Genomic DNA, 19,783 nt, shown 5'->3' with positions numbered 1-19,783 from the left:
GCAGGCACTATCTTGAGGTACACAAAGCCCAGGATCTTTCTGATGATTCCTGCACTGAGTATTGGACTCCAGGCCACCTTTTCTAAGCTCAGCCTGTTTCTCCATTAAGCAGAGAGGCTGCATTCCTGGAGCATGCGCTTGTCTACATTTTTGGCAAGGGGAAAAAACACACACACCCTCCCATTGTGGGGGCGGAGCTACATGACGTAACCCTCTGGTAGCCCCGCCCCCAGAGTGACTGGGCAGAAGCCCGGCCCGAGTGGGGGAGGGAGGCTCCAGTCCGGAGGAGGCCCTGGAGGTGGGTGCAAGGGATGGGGAGCAAGGCAGGCTCAGAGGGGGCAGGGGGGCAGCCCAGGAGGGGGACCCTTCGCCCTTCTGTCCTGGGAGGGAGGGCCTCTCAGTCCTCGGGGGTTGTGGGTCAAGCCAGGCAAAGGAGGGAGCACCCAGAGCCCTAGCATTCAAAGGGATGATGCCTCAGCATCCCAGCTGGGACTGGGGTCCCCAAGCAGATGGGTTGGTTGCAGGGCCAGCTTTTGTGTCTATATGGGAGGGAGGAGGGGGATGAAAGAAAGGCACTCTGCACATGCACCCAAGCACGTGTTGCTTAAAACTTGCTAACTGCCGACAGGTTTCCTTGGTTGTTCACTGCCTTCGAGTCAATCTCGAGTCATGGAGACTCTATGGATGAGACATCTCCAAGACCCTCGGTCCTCCACTGCTCTGCTTAGTTCCTGCAACCTATAAAAGCCGTGACTTCCTTCACAGACTCCATCCATCTGCCAGGTGGCCTTCCTCTCTTCCTACTTCCCTCCACTTTCCCCAGCATTATTCTCTTTTCCATTGAATCCTACCTTCTCATGATGTGTCTGAAGTATGACAGCCTCAGTTTGGTCATAGACTACTACAGTTGGAAGAGACCCCAAGGGCCATCCAGCCCAGCCCCATTCTGCCATTCAGGAACTCTCAATCAAAGCATCCCCAATAGATGGCCATCCAGCCTCTGTTTAAAGACTTCCAAGGAGGGAGATTGCACCACTCTCCGAGGAAGGAGTGTGTGCCACTGTCAAACAGCCCTTACTCATATTGGCTTCCAGGAAGGTTTCCGGCTTGATCTGCTCTAGGACCCATTTATTTGCCCTTTTGGCTGTCCATGGGATCCTCAGCGCTCTTCTCCAGAACCTCATCTCAGATGAATGGATTTTCTTCCTATCCTCTTTCTTAACTGTCCAGCTCTCACATCCATACATGGGAATAGGGAATACAAAAGGAGGACAGCAGCATCCTGGTCCTCTTGCCGATGGATTCAGAGCTATAGCCGTGTTAGTCTATACTTAGGGAGAGACTTGGCAGCACCTTTGAGACTGACTGAAAGAAAGTAGTTGGCAGCAGGAGCTTTCCTAGACTTCAGTCTACTTCCTCAGATGCTTTTGTCCAAAGACTGAAGTCTAGGAAAGCTCCTGCTGCCAACTTCTTTCTTTTACTTAGTCTCAAAAGTGCTACAAGATCTCTCTCTGCGTACGTGGTGATAAAGATTATTACATGTGTGTGTGGGCAGTGAAGTTTCTTTAGTGTGATGGGAAAAGGCAGTAGGCTAGTATTGATCCTACCACACTGGATTTTAAAAGGATATTTTAAATCCTGTTTTTAACCTGTGTTTTTACCTGCCTTTTTTGCTACTGGGGGGTCCTGGAACCAAACCCGGAGGATACCAAGGGCCCACTGTACTTTCTTTTATTCTGTATCCCCTTTTTACCTCTGCTGGTCAATAACTGTCATAAAGATGAACTTGAACTTTTCCTGATTTTTTCTTTGGGGGGGGGGCATAAGCAGCAAAGGGGAGATGTCCTTGGTTGAAATAGAAGCCTCCTGTTGTTGTTGTTGTGTGCCTTCAAGTCATTTCCCACTTATGGCATCCCTAAGGTGAACCTGTCCTGGGGTTTTGTTGGCTAGGTGTTTCAGACAGGCTTTGCCCTTGCCTTCCTCTGAGGCTGAGAGAGTGTGACTTGCCCAAGGTCACCCAGTGGGTTTACATAGCTGGCCCATGACTCAAAGCTTGGTCTCCAGAATCATGGTCCAACACTCAAACCAATAGAATTCTCTCTTTAATGGTTTTTAAACTTTTGTAAATACAGTACAATTTTAGCTGTAATTTTTTTTTTTTTTCAATCTTCTTGGAGTCCCTTGCTGGGAGAAAGCTGTTAACTACCAAGTCAGTTTTGGCTTATGGCAACCTCAAGAAGGAGAGACCTCCAAGTCATCCTGTTATCATCTGCTCCGTTCAGGTCTTGCAGACTCAGGGTCATGGCTTCCTGGATTGAGTCCATCAATGCTATCTTCCTCTTTTTCCCCCCTGCCTTTTACCTTACTAAGCATTCATGTATTTTCTAGTGAGTCCTGTCTTCTCAAGATATGGCCAAAGCAGGACATTCTCAATTTAGTCATCTTGGCTTCTAGGGAGAGTTCAGGCTTGATTTGTTCTGGGACCCCTTTATTTGTCATTTTAGCAGTCTGCGATATTTGCAGCACTCTTCTGACCCACATTTCAAATTAGTTGATTTTCTTCCTATCAGCTTTCTTCGCTGTCCAGCTTTCACAACCTTACACAGGACAAACCGCATGGTTCCCCAGCTCAGCAAGAAGAACCCACAAAATTAATAGTCAGTGGTATACCTTTACACTTCAGGATGTTGTCTAGTTCCATCATGGCTGCCCTTCCAAGTCCTAGTCTTTTGATTTCTTGACTATAGTCTCCATTCTGATTAATAACTGAATCAATGTCTGGAAAATCATGAACTATTTCAGTGTACAAGGAAATCATCTGCGGTCATTCTTTTTGTTTTCTTAATGCTCATCTGTAAACCTGCATTTGTACTTTCTTCGTTGAATTTCTTCAGCTATGATTCCAAGTCTTTGCTCTTTCTGCTAACAGTATGGTTTTATCACATACTTTAAATTATTCATGTTCTTTCCTCCAGTGTTCACACATCCTTCCTCCAAGTCTAATCCCGCTTTTTTTATGATATGTTCAGCATATACAGTGAATGGACAGGTGATAAAATATAGCCTTGCCTGATCCATTTCCCAATTGGAAACCATTCCATTTCTCTGTATTCTGTCCTAATGGTAGCCTTTTGTCCCAAGTACAGATTATGCATTGGGATAAACAAATACTGTTGCACATCCATTTCTTTAAGAGCGAGCCATAGTTTTTCATGATCTATAAAATCAATGGCTTTGCTATAATCTATACAGCATAGGATATCCAACGTATATTTGCAATATGATCCCCAGTGCCGCCCCCGAACCCAGTTTGGACAGCTAGTATTTCTCACTCCTTAAATGATAAATGTCTTTGTTGTGGAATTTTGAGCAACACTTCATTTGCATGGGAAATTAATGCAGTCTCCCATGGATACTACAATCTCTGGTAGCTCCTTTCTTGAAGATTGGAAGGTATATTGAGTACAGTGCGCCTGCGCCATACAAAAGCACACTATACGCAGCTTTCAGCTTATGCTGAAGCTGCGCAGCAAAATAATGAATGGTACACGTGCCACAAGCACAAGCCCCATTATATTCAATGGGGCTCGAGCATACACGTTTGGTGGTGGTCCAGAACGGATCCCTGCGTAAAGTAAATCTCCACTGTATTTCCAATCTGTGGGCCATTTTTTTGTTTTCCATATTTGTTGACAGATTTTAGTTAGAGCTAGAGTAGATTCTATTTCTGCAGTCTGAAGCAGTTTTATTGGTATACTTTCTGTTTTTGGTGATTTATTTCTCCCAAGTGCTCTGAGTGCAGCTTCCACTCCACTTTCTGAAATTGAAGGTTCATCTTCATATGGCTCTTCCTCAAATGAATCTGTCATCCTTTCATCTCTTTTTATTTAGTTCTGTGTATTGTCGCTATCGTCTTTTTAGTTCTGTCTGGTCATGTAATGTGTTTCCCTGCTGGCTGTATGGCACCCCTACTCTTGGATTAAATTCCCCTTTGATTTTTAAATAAAATAAAATAAATACGTTTATTATTTTTGTGCTTAGTGATGGTAAACATAGTTTCTCTCCATGTCCTCTGTACACCAAAGTGGTACACCCTAGAATTAATACCTCATAGCTATGGGTCTTGAAATAGCAGTTAGAAAAGGTATTCTAACATGAGGCATCAGTCCAACACATGAACCACTAAGCTAAATAATAATGGGGGGAAATACAAATTAGATAAAATTACAGCTAGGCTAACAGATAGGCCCATACTTTTAGATCTACAGGAATTGTTCTGCAGATCTAGAAAGTCTGCAGATTTAGAACACTAACTACTCTTAGTCTAACAAGAACACAGGGATATGTTGTGTGTATGTGTATTTGCCTTCAGATTACCTTTCGAATTATGGCGACACCATGAATTTCATAGGGTTTTCTTAGGCAAGAAATACACAGAAGTGGTTTTGTTAGGCAAGGAATACGCTAAGGTGGTTTTGTCGCTTCCTTTCTCTGAAATCTAGCCTACAGCACTTGGTATTCATTGGTGGTGTCCCATCCAAGTACTAACCAGGGCTGACCCTGCTTAGCTTCGAAGATCAGGATCTGATGCCTTTAGGGTATGTAGGCCTCTGCAGGAATATGTTAAGGCCTGTATGTAAGCCAAGAAAAGGAACCTGTAGCCCTCTGGATGTTTGCACAAGAATACCCAAACTTTAACTTACAGTTGGTCCTTCTTATACACGAATTTTTAATACTCAGATTCAAGCATCCACGGGTTGAAAATGTTCAAAAAAAGTATAACTTTCAAATATCAAACCTTGATTTTCCATTTTTTATAAGGGACACCATTTTGCTATGTTATTATATTTAATGGGACTTGAGCATCTGCGGATTTTGTTATACACGGGGGATCTTGGAACCAAACCCCAGCGTATAACAAGTGTCCACTGTACTATTAGCTATGTTGTCTAGGGTTGCTGCTGAAGTCCAAACATTTAGCAGGCCAGAGTTTCCCAAACTGTGATGTTTGCAAGGTACACTGTATAACCTATGTTTATCTTACTAGTTTCTCTGGAATAGTGGAAACACATAGGAGCTAAAACAGGTGACACAACTGGGCTTTAGGAGCTGGCTGTAGTGAAATTAAGGATATAGTTAATAATTGCCTTTCTGCAGTCTAGCTAGTCCACCGCTCTGTTGCTTCTGGAAACTTACCAGGAAGACACAAATGTGCTGGTTTTTCTTGACTGTCTTCAGCAATTGTTCAGAGGTGTATTACCTATTATTATTATATTTTAGTTTCTTATATCCTGCCTTTCTTACTACATAGGGACTCAAAGTGGCTAACAGCAAATGCAAAAACAATACAATTTAAAAACATTAATCAACAATATTAAAATGTATAAATATAAAAATTTAAAAACAATTAAACAATTTTAAAAGTTTCAACATCTATAAATCAAAATTTAACGTGTTAAAAATACAAACATTAAAATTTAAAATGCATAGCATTTAAATCCCAACCCATATCAGCTTGAAAAGGTCTGACAGCATAAGAATGTCTTTATCTGCCGCCGAAAGGATAGCTGGGATGGAGCCACCCTGGCTTCTGTAGGGAGGGAGTTCCATAGCTTGGGAGCAGCCACTGAGAAGGCCCTCTTTCTTATTCCCACCAAACAAGCCTGAGAGGGTGGTGGGACAGAGAGAAGGGCCTCTCTGGACAATCTCAACACTCTTATGGTCTCCAGTTAACAACCTGGCTGCAGCTCTTTGGGCCAAGTGAAGTTTCTGAGCACTTTTCAAAGGCAACTACAAGTAGAATGCTTTACAGTAATTCAAATACATACAGTAATACATGGATGTCTGATTTTGCCAGCATGGTTAGCAGCTGCAAATGTACACATGTCTTCTGTTTAGATAAAACTTCCTTAACCTGGTGACCTCCAGATATGTGCAACTGCCACCTTCCTCAAACAGTGTGGTGAGGTTGCAGCCTAACCATATCAGGAGGACATTAGACAGATTTGCATATTGTGTCATATAGCATATCTACCTCTGAAATAGACAAATTTGCTCCTCCCTTATGACATTTCGTTGTCTACAAATGATGTGCCATTTTTCTGGTTCTATATTAGATACTTTATTTGGGCCAACATTTTTTTAAAATCAAAGCTACAAATACCCTGAAGGCATCAGATCCCAACCCATCTTGTAAGGCAAGCAGGGTCTAACCTGTTGGTAGTTGGAAGCAGGATTGCTAAAGAATATTAAATACTTTAGGCTATCTCTCAGTGAAGGCAATGGCAAGCCACCTCTGGATATTCCTTGCCCAAGAAAATCCTATGAAATTCAGGAAGTCTCCATAAGTCATCAGGCAACATGAAGGCACCCACACATGCACACACACACACACCTTTTTTATCAGATAAAGTTGCAATCATATGACCTAGTGGAATATACTTAAACATAAAAAACTTACATTGTATAGCTTTGCACTGACTGAAGAATTATTTTCCTTCTGCAGACACACACAGTAGTATAATATTTGATATTCTTTGTCTTGATCACATCTTGGTGTAATGAATGGAAAATATGTCTGGGATGTATTATTTGGAGAAAGTACGTCTGTGATTTACTATCTAGATGTTATGTCCAAATAATAAAAACATTGGCTTCACAAACAGGAAAGTATTTTAATGACAAATAGTGTTCACTGTTACTAACTATTACTAGCAAAATGTTTTTTTTAATTACACCAAAAATGTTTTGCTTTGTTGTTGTTTTTTTAAATGTTCTTCTTCTTTATAAGATGCCTTATTCACAGTGTGTCATTGCTATGGAAAGGCAGAGTATACATTTTTAAAGAAATAAAATAACTTGAAAGCACACAACAATAACAACAAACCTTAATGTAGAACTTGGAATTAGTAGTAGTAGTAGTAGTAATAGTTATTATCTGCCTGAATCTCTCATCTATTATGAACAGGGGACATACTGGCCTGAAGATTCTGGGAGCTGTAGTCTAAACTCTTCTTTATCTGTTATGAATTAGGCTACTTCTGTCTTGTTTGCTTGCTAAGTCTGTATGGGGGGATCACCTGTTTCTGACATTATGTTAAATCCACGTACTGTAATATTTCAAATTATTCCCAAATGTATCTTCATACAAATGTTCTAGTGATTCTTATAAGAAGTTCATTTCTGTAATTTGCACATGAAAAGGAAAATACCTGATGACTGCTTTTCTAAAATAGCTTCAGGGTTTGCTTGTTTGTTTGTTTTTTTGGAATGACTTCCAAATCTTATGTATTCCATCTACTGAACATAAAAAATTCTGAGAATCTCAGCTGTATTCTGCCTCTTTTAAGAGCGGGTGGCTAATTTTTCTTTCATCCTTTCCAGATGTCTAATGCAATCAGTCACAGTGCAATTTCAGAACTGAAGAGCTTCCCTTGTTCCATTAAGGTAAAATAGAAGGAACCGCCAAATAACTTGTTTTGTGTTCATGAGCTGTCTGCTATTCTTCATTTATGTATCTTGCTATATTCATGCCCCCACATCATTTATTGTTTTACAAACATGCAGTTATAAGTTAATGTTGAGAGGCTTGTCTCATTAAATGCCTAGTTCTGTTTCATCCTTTTAAAAAGTCCCTAGAGGTTGAAAAGAATATCTTTGTTGCTGTTGATTATTGTTATTGAATTGGAACATTATTGATGTCTAAAAGCAGAGATCCCAAACAAAGCTGTTTTTGCCCTCCTTCCTACTCTTGGAGCAGACATCTCCTCTGATGGGTCCTGCCCTGCACATTGAATCAACTTTGGCCAGCACAAAAAATCTAGGAGAGGGCAAATTAGGTATAGCTAACCAAGGCAAACTGAGGGCATTGTCCCTCAAAATTAAAAATTTGCACCTAAATGAAATTTTCCTGCAGCTCCCACCTGTTTAGTACTGCACAGGGTGAGACATTGAAACTTGATAATACCTAGAACTCTTACATCTGCTGTATTTGCATCCCTTTGGTGTCCTTGCAATTTCTTTTCCTCTGGATGCCTAAACTGTATTTCTAAATGTTCAACTGAAGTTTTAAGTTTCTACAATGCTAGAAATTTTGAGACCAAAGGAAAATTTCATGGGGAGGGGGGGGGGCAGAATTCCTATGGGGGAAACAATGGGCCTGGACAGGCCAAAATAAAGCTACTTTGAGTCACTTTGGAGGTATGCTATTTAAATGCTGCATGTGTCCTAAGAGGCCAGAAGCTGTGCCAAAGCCATGCTCCAGTCCTAAGGATTGGAGTGCAGTTTTTGCTCAGCTTTTAGCCTCTTCAGATACATGTGTCATTTAAATAGCATACCTCTAAAGTGACTCGAAGCAGCTTTATTTTGGCCTGTCTATTTGGGCCCAGTGTTCTCATTTTGCCCTCTCTCCACTACACTCCTTGGTTGTTGTTTTTTTTCCCAGTAAAGAAAAATCCACCATGATTTGTAAAAAAAAAAAAAAAAAAAGTTATACAGTGGACCCTTGTTATACGCTGGGGTTTGGCTCCAAGATCCCCCATGTATAACAAAATCCATATATGCTCAAGTCCCATTAAATATAATGACATAGCAAAATGTTGTCCCTTATAAAAAATGAAAAATCAAGGTAAATTTATACTTTTTGGGACATTTTCAAACCGTGTATGCTTGAATCTGTGTATAAAAAAATCCGTGTATAAGAAGGGCCGACTGTACACTTCTGAGAGAGGTGTGTCTGAAAGGTAAGCTGTAAATCTAGTAAATAAAATAATGGGATAATGTTTAACGTTTCAGCTTGAAAGTTGTTCCTAATGTTCTGTCTATGTTTCTCACTCCAATTTGACCTCATTATTTCTTGTCATCAGTTTTGGACATAAAAATGTATCCCTGTACTTCTTAAGGCAAGCATGTTTCAGAGAAATGTTACTCAGTTCCTATTTAACTGTCCCCTCCCCCCCCCCCCCCAGCTACACAAATTCAGCTTCTTCCATTTAGAATAGAATAAGCTTTTGTTGCAATCATAGACCAGCACAAGGGAGTGAGGTACATAAAATTGAAACATAAGGCTACATCTTCTTCCATTTCTCTTTGTCGATCATGTTTATCTTAGCTCTAATCACCTTTGTTATTCTTTACAACTGTTTCATGTCTGTTTTGAAAATGATGATAGAACCAAGGGCTTTATCAGAAGATGGGTTTACTGCATGATTGCATTGGCTTAGTTCTATGTCTCATCTTTCCTTAATACACAACATTGTGACCCTCCCATTGTTGCATTGCATTTCCATAATTACTGGATCACTTGTTTCCATTGATGGGAAAAACCTATTAATGGATCCCATATCACTGTTCTTTGGCTATTGCTTCTGGTGCAGTCGTTTCATTCCACTGCAATTGTGATATGTGTGAGTGGGCATGGTTCTCCTCTTCTCCTCCTCCCTATCCCCAAGCAAAATGGTGTCCCTCCACTTCTGGTATCTGGTCAAAGAGAGTGTAATGATGTACAGGAACATTATAGCTTTTACTCCATTCCTGATATTTTTTTTAAAAAAATTGGTTGGCCATAATTGTGTGGTTGTACTGTCGCGGTGAATTTCCAGTATGCCACAAATTCACAGTTACAGCAAAACAAACACACACACACACACCAGGAAGCAGAGTAAAAGCAACCAATGTGAACCAATGAATGTATAGGTGCCGTGCACTACACAAACACCTGAATGAGATGGGCAGATTATGATATGCATTGAATATGTGTGTGATTTCATTTAAAGGAGTGAAATGGCAGAAGCGAGAAGCATTAAAACTGTGCAAACGGGTCAAAAAAGAAAAGAAAAACAGTGCATATGTATTATGTAGCGTGGACTCACGTAGGAAGGCAGGGTCAGCCCTGTGTGGGTGACTCTCATATTCCCAGAAGGAGCATTGAGTTTCATTTTGGCAAGTTTCTACTTCTTAGAAAGTAAGCATATGGACTTAAAAAGTGTTTTGTTAGGAGGAAACATACTCTTTTCTCCTCCTCCATCCTGTATGCTTTATGTCCCTCTGTAACTATGGATTAGAAAAATAGAACAAATTGACAGGAAATGTAGTATAAATGAAAGGCACCCATCTTGAGAATACAGTAAGTCCTTTTTACCAGTTGCATAATGCACAAGTTGCAGTCACATTTCAAGTATTTGCAGGGCTATTCCCTTAAAAATACCCTTTTCAGAATTGCTCTCCTTCAGTTGCTTTGTCCTATTTTGCTAGTCTTTCAGTCAGTATTACACCAAGAGGGACTCTTTTAAGAAATGTGCTGGTTAACAGTGAGGCAGTGGAAAGGAGAGTATTGCTAAAGGATTGAGCCCCAGTGGTTTGTCCTTTATTCCTGTGTTTCATTTAAAAAAAGCAAGCGTATTTCAGTGCTGAAGAGGGATATGTGTGTTGTAGAAATACAGTATATCATTCTTTATTAAATGTATGCATCAGTTTCCACTGCAGAAAACAGCGTTGGAGTGACTTTTCAATAAACACACACAGAGAGGGATGTAAGTGCAGACATCCATAACTTATAAAACAAAACAACCCCCTTTCCAAAGTAGGATGAACAAAAACAAAAACAATGGACAGCTAATACCAATGGATTTGGTTGCTCTTAGTAAACAAGAACCTCTTTTATACAGTAAAGGTTTAAATTAGTCATCTCTCTGAACTGTAGAGGTTTATGTGGGATGGGAAACAGGCTGGGTCTCCTTTTTGTCAGCTTGGAACTTTCATTGACTAATCTGCAAGATAAGTCATTGCTATAAAATAAAAGCCTTTCCCAGTCTGCTGCCCACTAGATCAGTTTATTTTCTCTTGGGACCCCCCTTTATAGCTACATACAGATGTTTCACACACACACACACCCATGTAGTATATGAATAAAAAAAAATTTAGTGTTCATATTTTCATTTACCCATTCACATATATTCATATTTTAACTTCTTATAAGCAAATAACATTGTTCAAATTAGAATAGTTTTATTTAAGTCAATTCATTATTTAACTCAACACATGTGTACATTTTACACATAAAAGGTTTAGGAAGAGGTGGAGGGATAGAGAGCCTCCAAGTCTGATGCTCCCCTTTGAGCACCTCTCACACATCCCCTGGGGGTTCCATCCCACCATTTGGGAACCACTGCAGTAGATTTGTTTTGGGCTGCTGCACCATCAGTCCCAGCTAGCATAGCCAGTTGCCAATAATTATTCTAGTCCAAAACATCTGGAAGGCACCAGATAGATGACATGGCTGAACAAAAACTACCCTGAGCCTAATGTATGAAGAAAAGTGGTTCATGAAAATGAAATATTGTTTATTTATTTTATTTATATGTGGCCTTTCTCCTGGTTTAGGATACAAGGCAGCTCACAAAAGAATAAGTCAAAAACAATGCAATTTTAAAACACAATTAAAATCATCACATTGAAATAACATGTTAAAAATATAGAATAATTTAAAAAGCATACAAAAACATTAAAAAATAAAGCACCTTCTACTTGCATAAGAAGCCTCCCTGCAAGCACTTATTCATTAAAAGCTTACCTAAAGAGAAAAGTCTTTGCCTGTCGATGGAAGCAGAGGAAAAAGGAGGCCAGTCTAGCCTCTTGTGGCAAGGAGTTCCAGAGGGTGGGAGCAGCCACTGAGAAGGCTTTCTTTCATGTCCTCACCAAGAGAGCTTGTGAAGATGGCAGGGCTGGGAGGACGCCTCCCCTTGTAGATCTTAGGATTCATCCTGGTTTGTATGGAGAGGTGCAGTCTTTCAGATAGTCTGGACTCAAGCTATTTAGAGCTGTTTAGGTCATGATCAGCACTTTGAATTGTTGCTGGAAATGCACTGGTAGCCAGTGAAGCTGTTTTAACAAAGAGTTACATGCTTCTTATAACTGGCCCCAGTATTGGACTCAAGGAATGGGTACAGCTGGCAGGTAGGTTTTATAAGGATGAAATATAAAGTACACGTGCATGACCTACAACTATCTGTAGTGACTGTTGCCAAAAGACCTGTAGATTTGGGTAAGTTGTGTGGGGAGAGGCAGTCAGTAGCAATTATGGTGATGGTGGTGTTTCTGTAGTACCTGGTTGTTAAAAACCAGATGGTAGACTTAGGCCCGTTACAGACGGGCTTAAAAGTACGCACAGAGCGCGTACTAGGGTTAAGACGGGGCGGTGCTTCCACACCGCCCTAACCCTAGTGCGCACTGCGTGCACACAAAATGGCAGTGGCCATTCCACACGGCCGCCGCCATCGATACATCACGGCCGCACTGCCTCCAAATGAGGCGGCGCGGTTGTGACGTATTGGGGTCGCGGCAGGGCGCCTAGGGCGCCCTTTCCGCGACCCCGGAAGGAGCTCCGTTTCGGAGCTCCTTCCTGGTTTGGTCCGCTGGGCGCAGTCTTCAGACGGCTGCGCCCAGTGGACCAAAGGAGAAAGGGGCCAAATGGTCCCTTTCTCCTTCTCCCCGCCGCCTTTTGCTACTTCCCCGCAGCCCAGAAAGTGGCGGATCGGGGCCTCAGCGGCTGCCGCTCTAACCGCTGAGGCCCCGATCCGGCGGGGAAAGGTGCGCCTAAGGGGCGGTCTGTAACGCGCCTTAGATGAAACCATGCTATTTTATTCTTTTTATAAGGCTGGAATGCAACAAATGTGTTTGTCACACTGATGTCAGTAGGGAGAAACTCTCCTTAATGAGTCCCTCTTGCGCTTTTTCTGCATAGGCCACTTCTCTTACCCAAATAAAAATTCAGTCTGGAGGGAGGTCAGCTTGCATTTCATGGCTCTGTAATTATTTCTCCCTGGCTCCAAGCACTTCCATACCTGTGAAAAGCTGATATGCTAAGTAGCACTGTGAGGATGGAGTGAAATTTGCTAAATCATGGGCTTTCTAGAGGCAAGTACACATGGGCTGTCCTTTTCTGAAAGTGTTGGCAGTTATATTGTGCACTGACGTATGGAGAATGAGTATGGTTTTTACTAGAATGCTAGATTAAGTAAGCCCTTTGTTCTAGTCAGCTTTCTTTATCTATAGCTTATGTTTGAAACGACTGTCCTGTGTCACTTGCTGAGCTCTGCACAGCCCATGGAGATACCTGTTTGACTGCATAGGCTCTTTTTACTGGGTGTATGCTCTACTTTTTCTATTTGTCAGCGTATTCTGCACCAACATAACTCAGAACTTTCCAAAATAAAAAAGCTCAGTTCTGCAAGCTGCATAAGTCAAACAGATGTGTGTAAATGATGTCATTCTTCCAGTTTTACTGTTCTTCCTAATGTGTTGCTGCTTATTTGGCTAAGAGGGAAGGCCTCTCTCAATGCAGGACACTAAAGTCCTTCTGTCTGACTACTGGGAAATACATTAGCAAGTTCCTCATATTTTAATAGTCCTTTGCCATAGCAATTCAGATATATTTTTGGAGGCAGGTGAGCTGCTGCTTTAGGAAGATGTAAATTCTTTGGGCTATAGTATATTACAACACGTGCTTCAGCTCTCATGGAATCAAGATGTGCATACACACAGAAATGTCTTGTGAGCCACATCTGCACATGCGTGAAGTATGATTGGCTGAAATTTTTCTGCTGAGGGAAAAAAGCATTTCCGAAACAGATCAGAGTCAGTTGATGTAGAAGTTAATTAAAAAATAACACAAGACCATAGATAGTTGAGAGAAGGAAAGAGAGTTAAGAGGTATACTACTCTGAATACTATGCTTTCTTAGCCAAGATAAGCTGCTTTCTGTGCTTAGGATACTGCGAGCCTCTCCTTGCCAATACAATCACAATATTCTAAGCAATACTGTGCTTGGGATACTGTGAGCCTCTCCCTGCCAATATAATCATTACCCACCACTTGCTATTTAGAATATACAGTACAGTCTTGGTGAAATAAAGATGATCTTTTTTGCTGGACTGGTAGGAGTTTGTCTTCCAAGCTAATTAAACGTTCCTATCTTCAATCTGTCCCTTCCTCTGAGAATGCTACTTTGGAGAATGTGGCTCTACTGAGTTTGTTGAAAAAGCAAGGACTAGAACTTGGATGTTCAAAAAGCATAAACCCTATTCATGTATTCTGTTGCCTTATGCATTTATTTTACTGTTCTGTGCATAGAGGGCCTAAATACCCTAAGGCATCAGGTCCCATCTGATCTTGGAAACTAATCAGGGCCAGCCTTGGCAAGAATTTGGATGGGACACTACCAGAAGCTGTAGGCTATATTTTAGAGGAAGGAACAGTCAAAACCAGCTGTAAATCTTCCTTGCCTAAGAAAACCCTATGAACTTCTTGGTGTCAACATAAATCTAAAGGCGACTTAAACATACACACACACACACACACACACACACACAGTGAGTGCCATTATTGTGTATGGCGCTGTATACAGAGTTTTGTGGCCCAACTGGCAGGTGCTTACCTGTTCCCAAGGAGCTTACAGCCTACAAGAAACAATGTGGGAAAATATAGTAGAAGGGAAGTGAGTGGAGCTCTGTTGTGAGCCTGCTTAATGTATACCTGTTTGTTTATGTGTGGAAAATGTGTGGGTATAGCTGGAAATAAGGAAATAAGAGTTCTTTTTTGTTTCTGTGTTTGTTAATGAGTAAGCTGCCATGGGATTTGTCTTTTTGCTGTATCTCCCTGTGTAGGGAACAGTGGGTGTTCTCTATGTGGTAGCCTGCAAAACTAAATAAGATTTTTTTTTACTTTCAGTCTCAAAGTAATCCTTCATCAAGCCAGTTTGTGAGTGAAGCGTGTTGCCAGGATACCCCAGCTCTCTTTTCAGTGAACTCAATCCAACATAAATCAGGTACCTGCTTTGAGGTTTGGTCTGTTATGTTTGCATGTATTTCTTGTGGTGCACTTGTCTGTAAAACATTCAAAGGGACAAGATTATGCACGGTTTCCTATTGTGGGGGAGGTCAAGGGAACATGGCATCTGTTGGTATGGTCACCATAGAGTGCCTATCACTGTGGATAAGACTATAAACTAATTTTATTATGCTAGTTTATTTGTCTTAGCATTAGCAATTAAACCATAACTCACTTTGGATTTTCAGCCTCATAATATCCTTTTACCTCCCCAGTTAGGCACTATTTTCCCTGGACATCTGAACTCTTAATTCCACATCATTTATTTTAACCAGTTAATTAAGTGTAAATATTAGTCAGTTCCAACAGCACTCTTTTATTTACATTCTTAAATGAGAACAGCTTCTCACTAGTATATTGTTTTTAACACTTGAGAGATCTACCTCTTGTGACAGGGAAAGGTCATCTCAGATAGGTCTTTTCTTATTAAATTACAAGACACCAGTACTAAAATGGTTTTATATTTTTAGGTTAGTGTGCTTTTAATAATGTTGTACTTTTAATTTGTTATATTGCTGTGATGTTTTAGTTCTGTTTTTAAAGCTGTACTGCTTTTAAATCTTGTGAGCTGCCTTAGGGGAAATGTGACATTAACAGAAAATAAATAAAAGGGCTTCAGAAAGGGACAAGTTCTGAGGTCATCAGTTTTGAGGAAGGACCAAATTTAAAAACTTTGTTCACACTGTATTCTTCTGCAGCTTGCAATTGTTATACTTAGATGGGATGCTAAGGAGGTGTTTCCATAAAGAAGCAGCTATTTAGTTTTTAGTACAAATTGGAAGAGAGAAGTCATCTTGAAATTTAGTTACTGAAATGTCACTTAAACACAAGAGATTGGCAAACTTAAAGCAACCCCTGGATTCTTTGTGTGGTTTGTTGGGAAAGAAATAGGCAAAGAAGAGAAATAACAAATATGTGGATGGCAGAAGAAGCAAACTATGGGACAACTCTGTGGTTTCTTTAACTGTTGTCTCTTCAAGTGAGAGTGATAGGAAAGTGTACATGGACACACTGCTTGTAACTAAAAAGCAACTGGTTTCTTATGTTGTGCAAACGTAACTTAGTACATGGATGACAACCTCATCAGGGCTTCTGTGTTTGCTAATTTTCAGTTTGATAAGTTCAGAGACCCTCTTCTTCTTTTGTCTAATCCCAAGATTTTATGTTGTGCAGTAGTTTGAGACAGTATACACATTTAAGAAAACATTTTGGAAAAGATCTGTTTAAATTGAACATGCATGTGTGGTTAAAGTAGTAGTCTGCTTTTAAAAGAAAGGTCTCTGTGCTTCTGCCATGATACAGTATGTAGTCTCCTCTGTCTCTCATCTTTGGTTGTGCTACAAATTAGAATGTTCATCCTTCCCTTTCTTTCTTAAAAAGATAAATTTTCCTTCTTGAGATAATTTTACAAAGAATGGTTCATTATAAAACAACATAGAATATAGTTAGATGATAAAATTTGCTCATTAAAATAAAGTGAACAAACTTTGAACTAGATACTTTCAGCGTAACCAGTTCATTTAAGGAGATTAGATCATTGGTCCCAACTTTTTTTCCTCCATTTGTTTTGGAATTCAGATCTTAGAAACCTTAGCCAACCTGATCACCAGTCAGGAATTATGGGAGACAAAGTCCAAAACAGCTAGAGAACCAAAGGTTGGGAACCATTGTTCTAGATCGTGAACATTTATTCCATATGTTTTAGGCCTAGAGAGTTCCATAAGACTCCTTGTTTTTGCTGTAGTAGAATAAAATAACGGTGCTTCTAGAAGTAGTTTACTGTGAATTGACTAAGAAGAATTTTTTTCCCCAAAAACGTTCAAAGTTACTGCCAGTTTTGCAATGTAAATTAGCTGAAATATTCTAATACAGAAGTGACTCCAGGTCTATTAATGTTGTTTTATGTAAATTATACTTCAAGATGATTTGTGAGATGATGGGAGTTAAAAGTAGAATTGTTGTCTTGTTGTGAAGCATTTGATTGCCATTTTGCATACAGTAAAATGTGTCTGGTTTATTCTATCTGGGAAAGTATCTTTAGAACATCAGAGGTCATGCAAGGATATGTCATGCATTTCAGATTACAGGCCACAGGCTGAATAAACAGATAAAATAACACCTCTTGTATGTCTGGTATAGCACAAGTTGGAGATGTCAATGAGTGAAGTTATTTTCTGGTGTGAAACAAAACTCTATAACCTTTAGAGTGTCAGACATGGAAGAAACTGGAAGAAGTTTGGTCTGAACAATTCTCCAGGCAATGGATGCCATATGCTGGTTCTCCCAGTACTGGAAGAGAAAATAAATAACTTCTTGGGATGGAACTTTTGAAGGACATCATTTGTCACTATTGATATAAGCAATGGGGGTTGATGAAATATATTTTCATTGCATTGTTTAATTCATTCTGGGAAGGCTCTTCCTTTTTTTTTGCAACTAAAATTTCTAGCTCTTTCATTTTAATTTCAGAAGGTTGATAAGAACGATAACATTTATATATATATTTTAGAAATAATGTGGTGGCTTCTATAAAGTCTGTATTTATTTAGCAATCTAATCAAAAGCATCTGAGAGTATCAGACAAACGGTTACATCTGTATCACATAACCTCTCTTAGTTTCTGATAAAGTTATGTTAACATACTAGAGGAATTGTTTCTTCAGTATGGGTAAGCAGATTGTTAACAATATGTATTTTATTTTTCTACAAAGGAAGAAAGATGGAATAGTCTGTCAGTGTTTGTAAGGATGATGGAAGATAATGGTTAGGGCTGTGCACTGGAAATTTTTGTAAGGAGAAATCTTTTCCCTTGCAAGATTTCTGCAAGAATGAAAAATTACATCAATTGATTGTTTAAAGCAGTATTCACAAACCAGAAGGTATGTTGTTCGACCATTTTAGTCACTAGCCAAGTAGGCTGTATGGCTTTTGGGTTTCAGATGTGCTCTTGACAGAACATACTTATGGTGTTCAGACTAAAATCTGAGTATCCCAGCTGTGCCAGTGCTTGAAGCAAAATTCATAGAATCATAGAGTTGGAAGAGACCACGAGGGCCATCCAGTCCAACCCCCTGCCATGCAGGAAATCCAAATCAAAGCATCCCCGACAGATGGCCATCCAGCCTCTGCTTAAAGACCTCCAAGGAAGGAGACTCCACTACACTCGGAGGGAGTGTGTTCCACTGTTGAACAGACCTTACTGTCAGGAAGTTCCTCCCAATGTTGAGGTGGAATCTCTTTTCCTGTAGCTTGCATCCATTGTTCTGGGTCCTGTTCTCTGGAGCAGCAGAAAACAAGCTTGCTCCCTCCTCAATATGACATCCCTTCAAATATTTGAACAGGGCTATCATATCACCTCTTAATCTTCTTTCAGCCTCAGTGACATTGGTCCAAAATACACTGCAAAAATATCCCAGTTTGAGACTGCTTTAATTGCCCTGGCTCAATGCTTGGGAATTCTGGGAACTGTAGTTTTGTGACATTTAGCCTTCTTTGTCAGGGAGCTCTGGTGCCACAATAAACTACAGTTCCCAGGATTCCTTAGCACTGAACAAGGATAGTTAAAGAGGTTGCAGGCTGCATTATTTCTGCAGTGTGTTTTGGACCATTGTCAATAAGCAGTTTAATAATCAACTAGCTGTACCCAGCCACGCGGTGCTGTGGCTCAGTTCAATTAAATGGAAAAGAAAGAAAAGAGAAAGCCTACATTTCTGAAATATTCAATGTCACAATGCTTGTGGGTATACAATATTTTTGTTGTTCCATTGTCTGTGTAGATATAGAGATTGTTTGGTTTACCGACTCTACAACATGCAACATATAATAGTCCATGTGAGAAGCAATTCCTGTCTAGATCAGCTCTTGCCACTGGCTCCCATCCTCCAAGGCCCATTTGCTGGCTTCTGCAGGTCCCAAAGGGACACTTGGGGGCCGGCAAACTCTGGAGGACAGTGACCAGCAGCTCACAGTGACCAGTGGCACATATAAAACCATGTGTGTATTTGAATAGAATGTTGTGTCAAAATGTGAAAGCAATCGATGAAGAGCTTTTGGAGATTTAAGATTTTAAACAAACAAACATTTACATTTTTATTTATATAGATAAGATATTAATGTCAGTATTCAGAATCTGATGAGCTGGATCCTGAGTGGCTCTTGTGTAATGAAGAAGGCACTGAGATTTGGTGGGGACTCCCTTTTTAGAGCTGGTGGTCATTTTTGCCCATTCCCTCTGCAGTCCCACTGTGCTACCTCTTGCACGATTCTAGAAGTTTCCCCATTTCTCCAGGACAGCCTCTCAAGTTGTAAATAGGCAAGGAGGAACTCTTAAAAAAAAAAAGGTAATCATCATTTCCTCTTCTAGGAGCATCCTGTGAGTGAAGTTACATTCACAGGAGTGTTGCATCTCACCATCTTTAAAAACATTATCTGACTAATTCCTCTTGAACCTGGGCTGGATCATGCCAAAATTTGGGAGGCCATTTTGAGCACTTCCCAACCCCATACCACACTGTCACATATTGTGTCACGAAGTGACATTCCAGTCACTTCTGGTCACTTTCAGAGACAATTGTTTGTAGTTTTGGAATATGGAAGGTGGGGAGAGGACAATATTTAGACAGAGAATTGCCCTTGTAACATGTTACTTCCAAACTGTGGTCCAATTTTAAATGATCAGTTAAAAGATATATTTAAGTGACCAGGGTATATTTTTTCAGATTTAATAATAAGAAAGGTGGATATTCTTGTTCTGTAGAACAAGTTGTAGGTTTTGTGTGTGTGTGTGTTTTAAATAGCCAGCTCCAGATGGTGTTCTTAAAGAGAACCAGTTATTGGGACAGGGTTGTACATTTGTATGTTATTTTCCATCTTGCATGAATATGCTCACTCACTCTCTTGT

At 40.2% G+C, this 19,783-nt stretch overlaps 1 protein-coding gene across 2 annotated transcripts in view; it reads left to right on the top strand.

The window, feature by feature from the left end:
• Window positions 1-222: 222 nt before the first annotated feature.
• Window positions 223-19,783, top strand: part of MKNK1 (MAPK interacting serine/threonine kinase 1) — a 52,640-nt gene continuing 33,079 nt past the window's right edge. The window contains exons 1-4 of one of the 2 annotated variants that reach the window (XM_042464645.1): window positions 238-298; window positions 629-783; window positions 7,384-7,446; window positions 14,725-14,821. In XM_042464645.1, the coding sequence (XP_042320579.1) occupies window positions 7,384-7,446; window positions 14,725-14,821 (160 nt within the window). In that variant the 5' untranslated portion in view covers window positions 238-298; window positions 629-783. Of the gene's footprint in view, window positions 299-628; window positions 784-7,383; window positions 7,447-14,724; window positions 14,822-19,783 lie in introns of both variants that reach the window. The other variant, XM_042464643.1, reaches the window with a different exon arrangement.

The sequence above is a fragment of the Sceloporus undulatus genome, chromosome 4 (genome assembly GCF_019175285.1).
Source record: "Sceloporus undulatus isolate JIND9_A2432 ecotype Alabama chromosome 4, SceUnd_v1.1, whole genome shotgun sequence".
Lineage (NCBI taxonomy): Eukaryota > Metazoa > Chordata > Lepidosauria > Squamata > Phrynosomatidae > Sceloporus > Sceloporus undulatus.
This window is presented reverse-complemented; position numbering and strand designations above follow the sequence as displayed.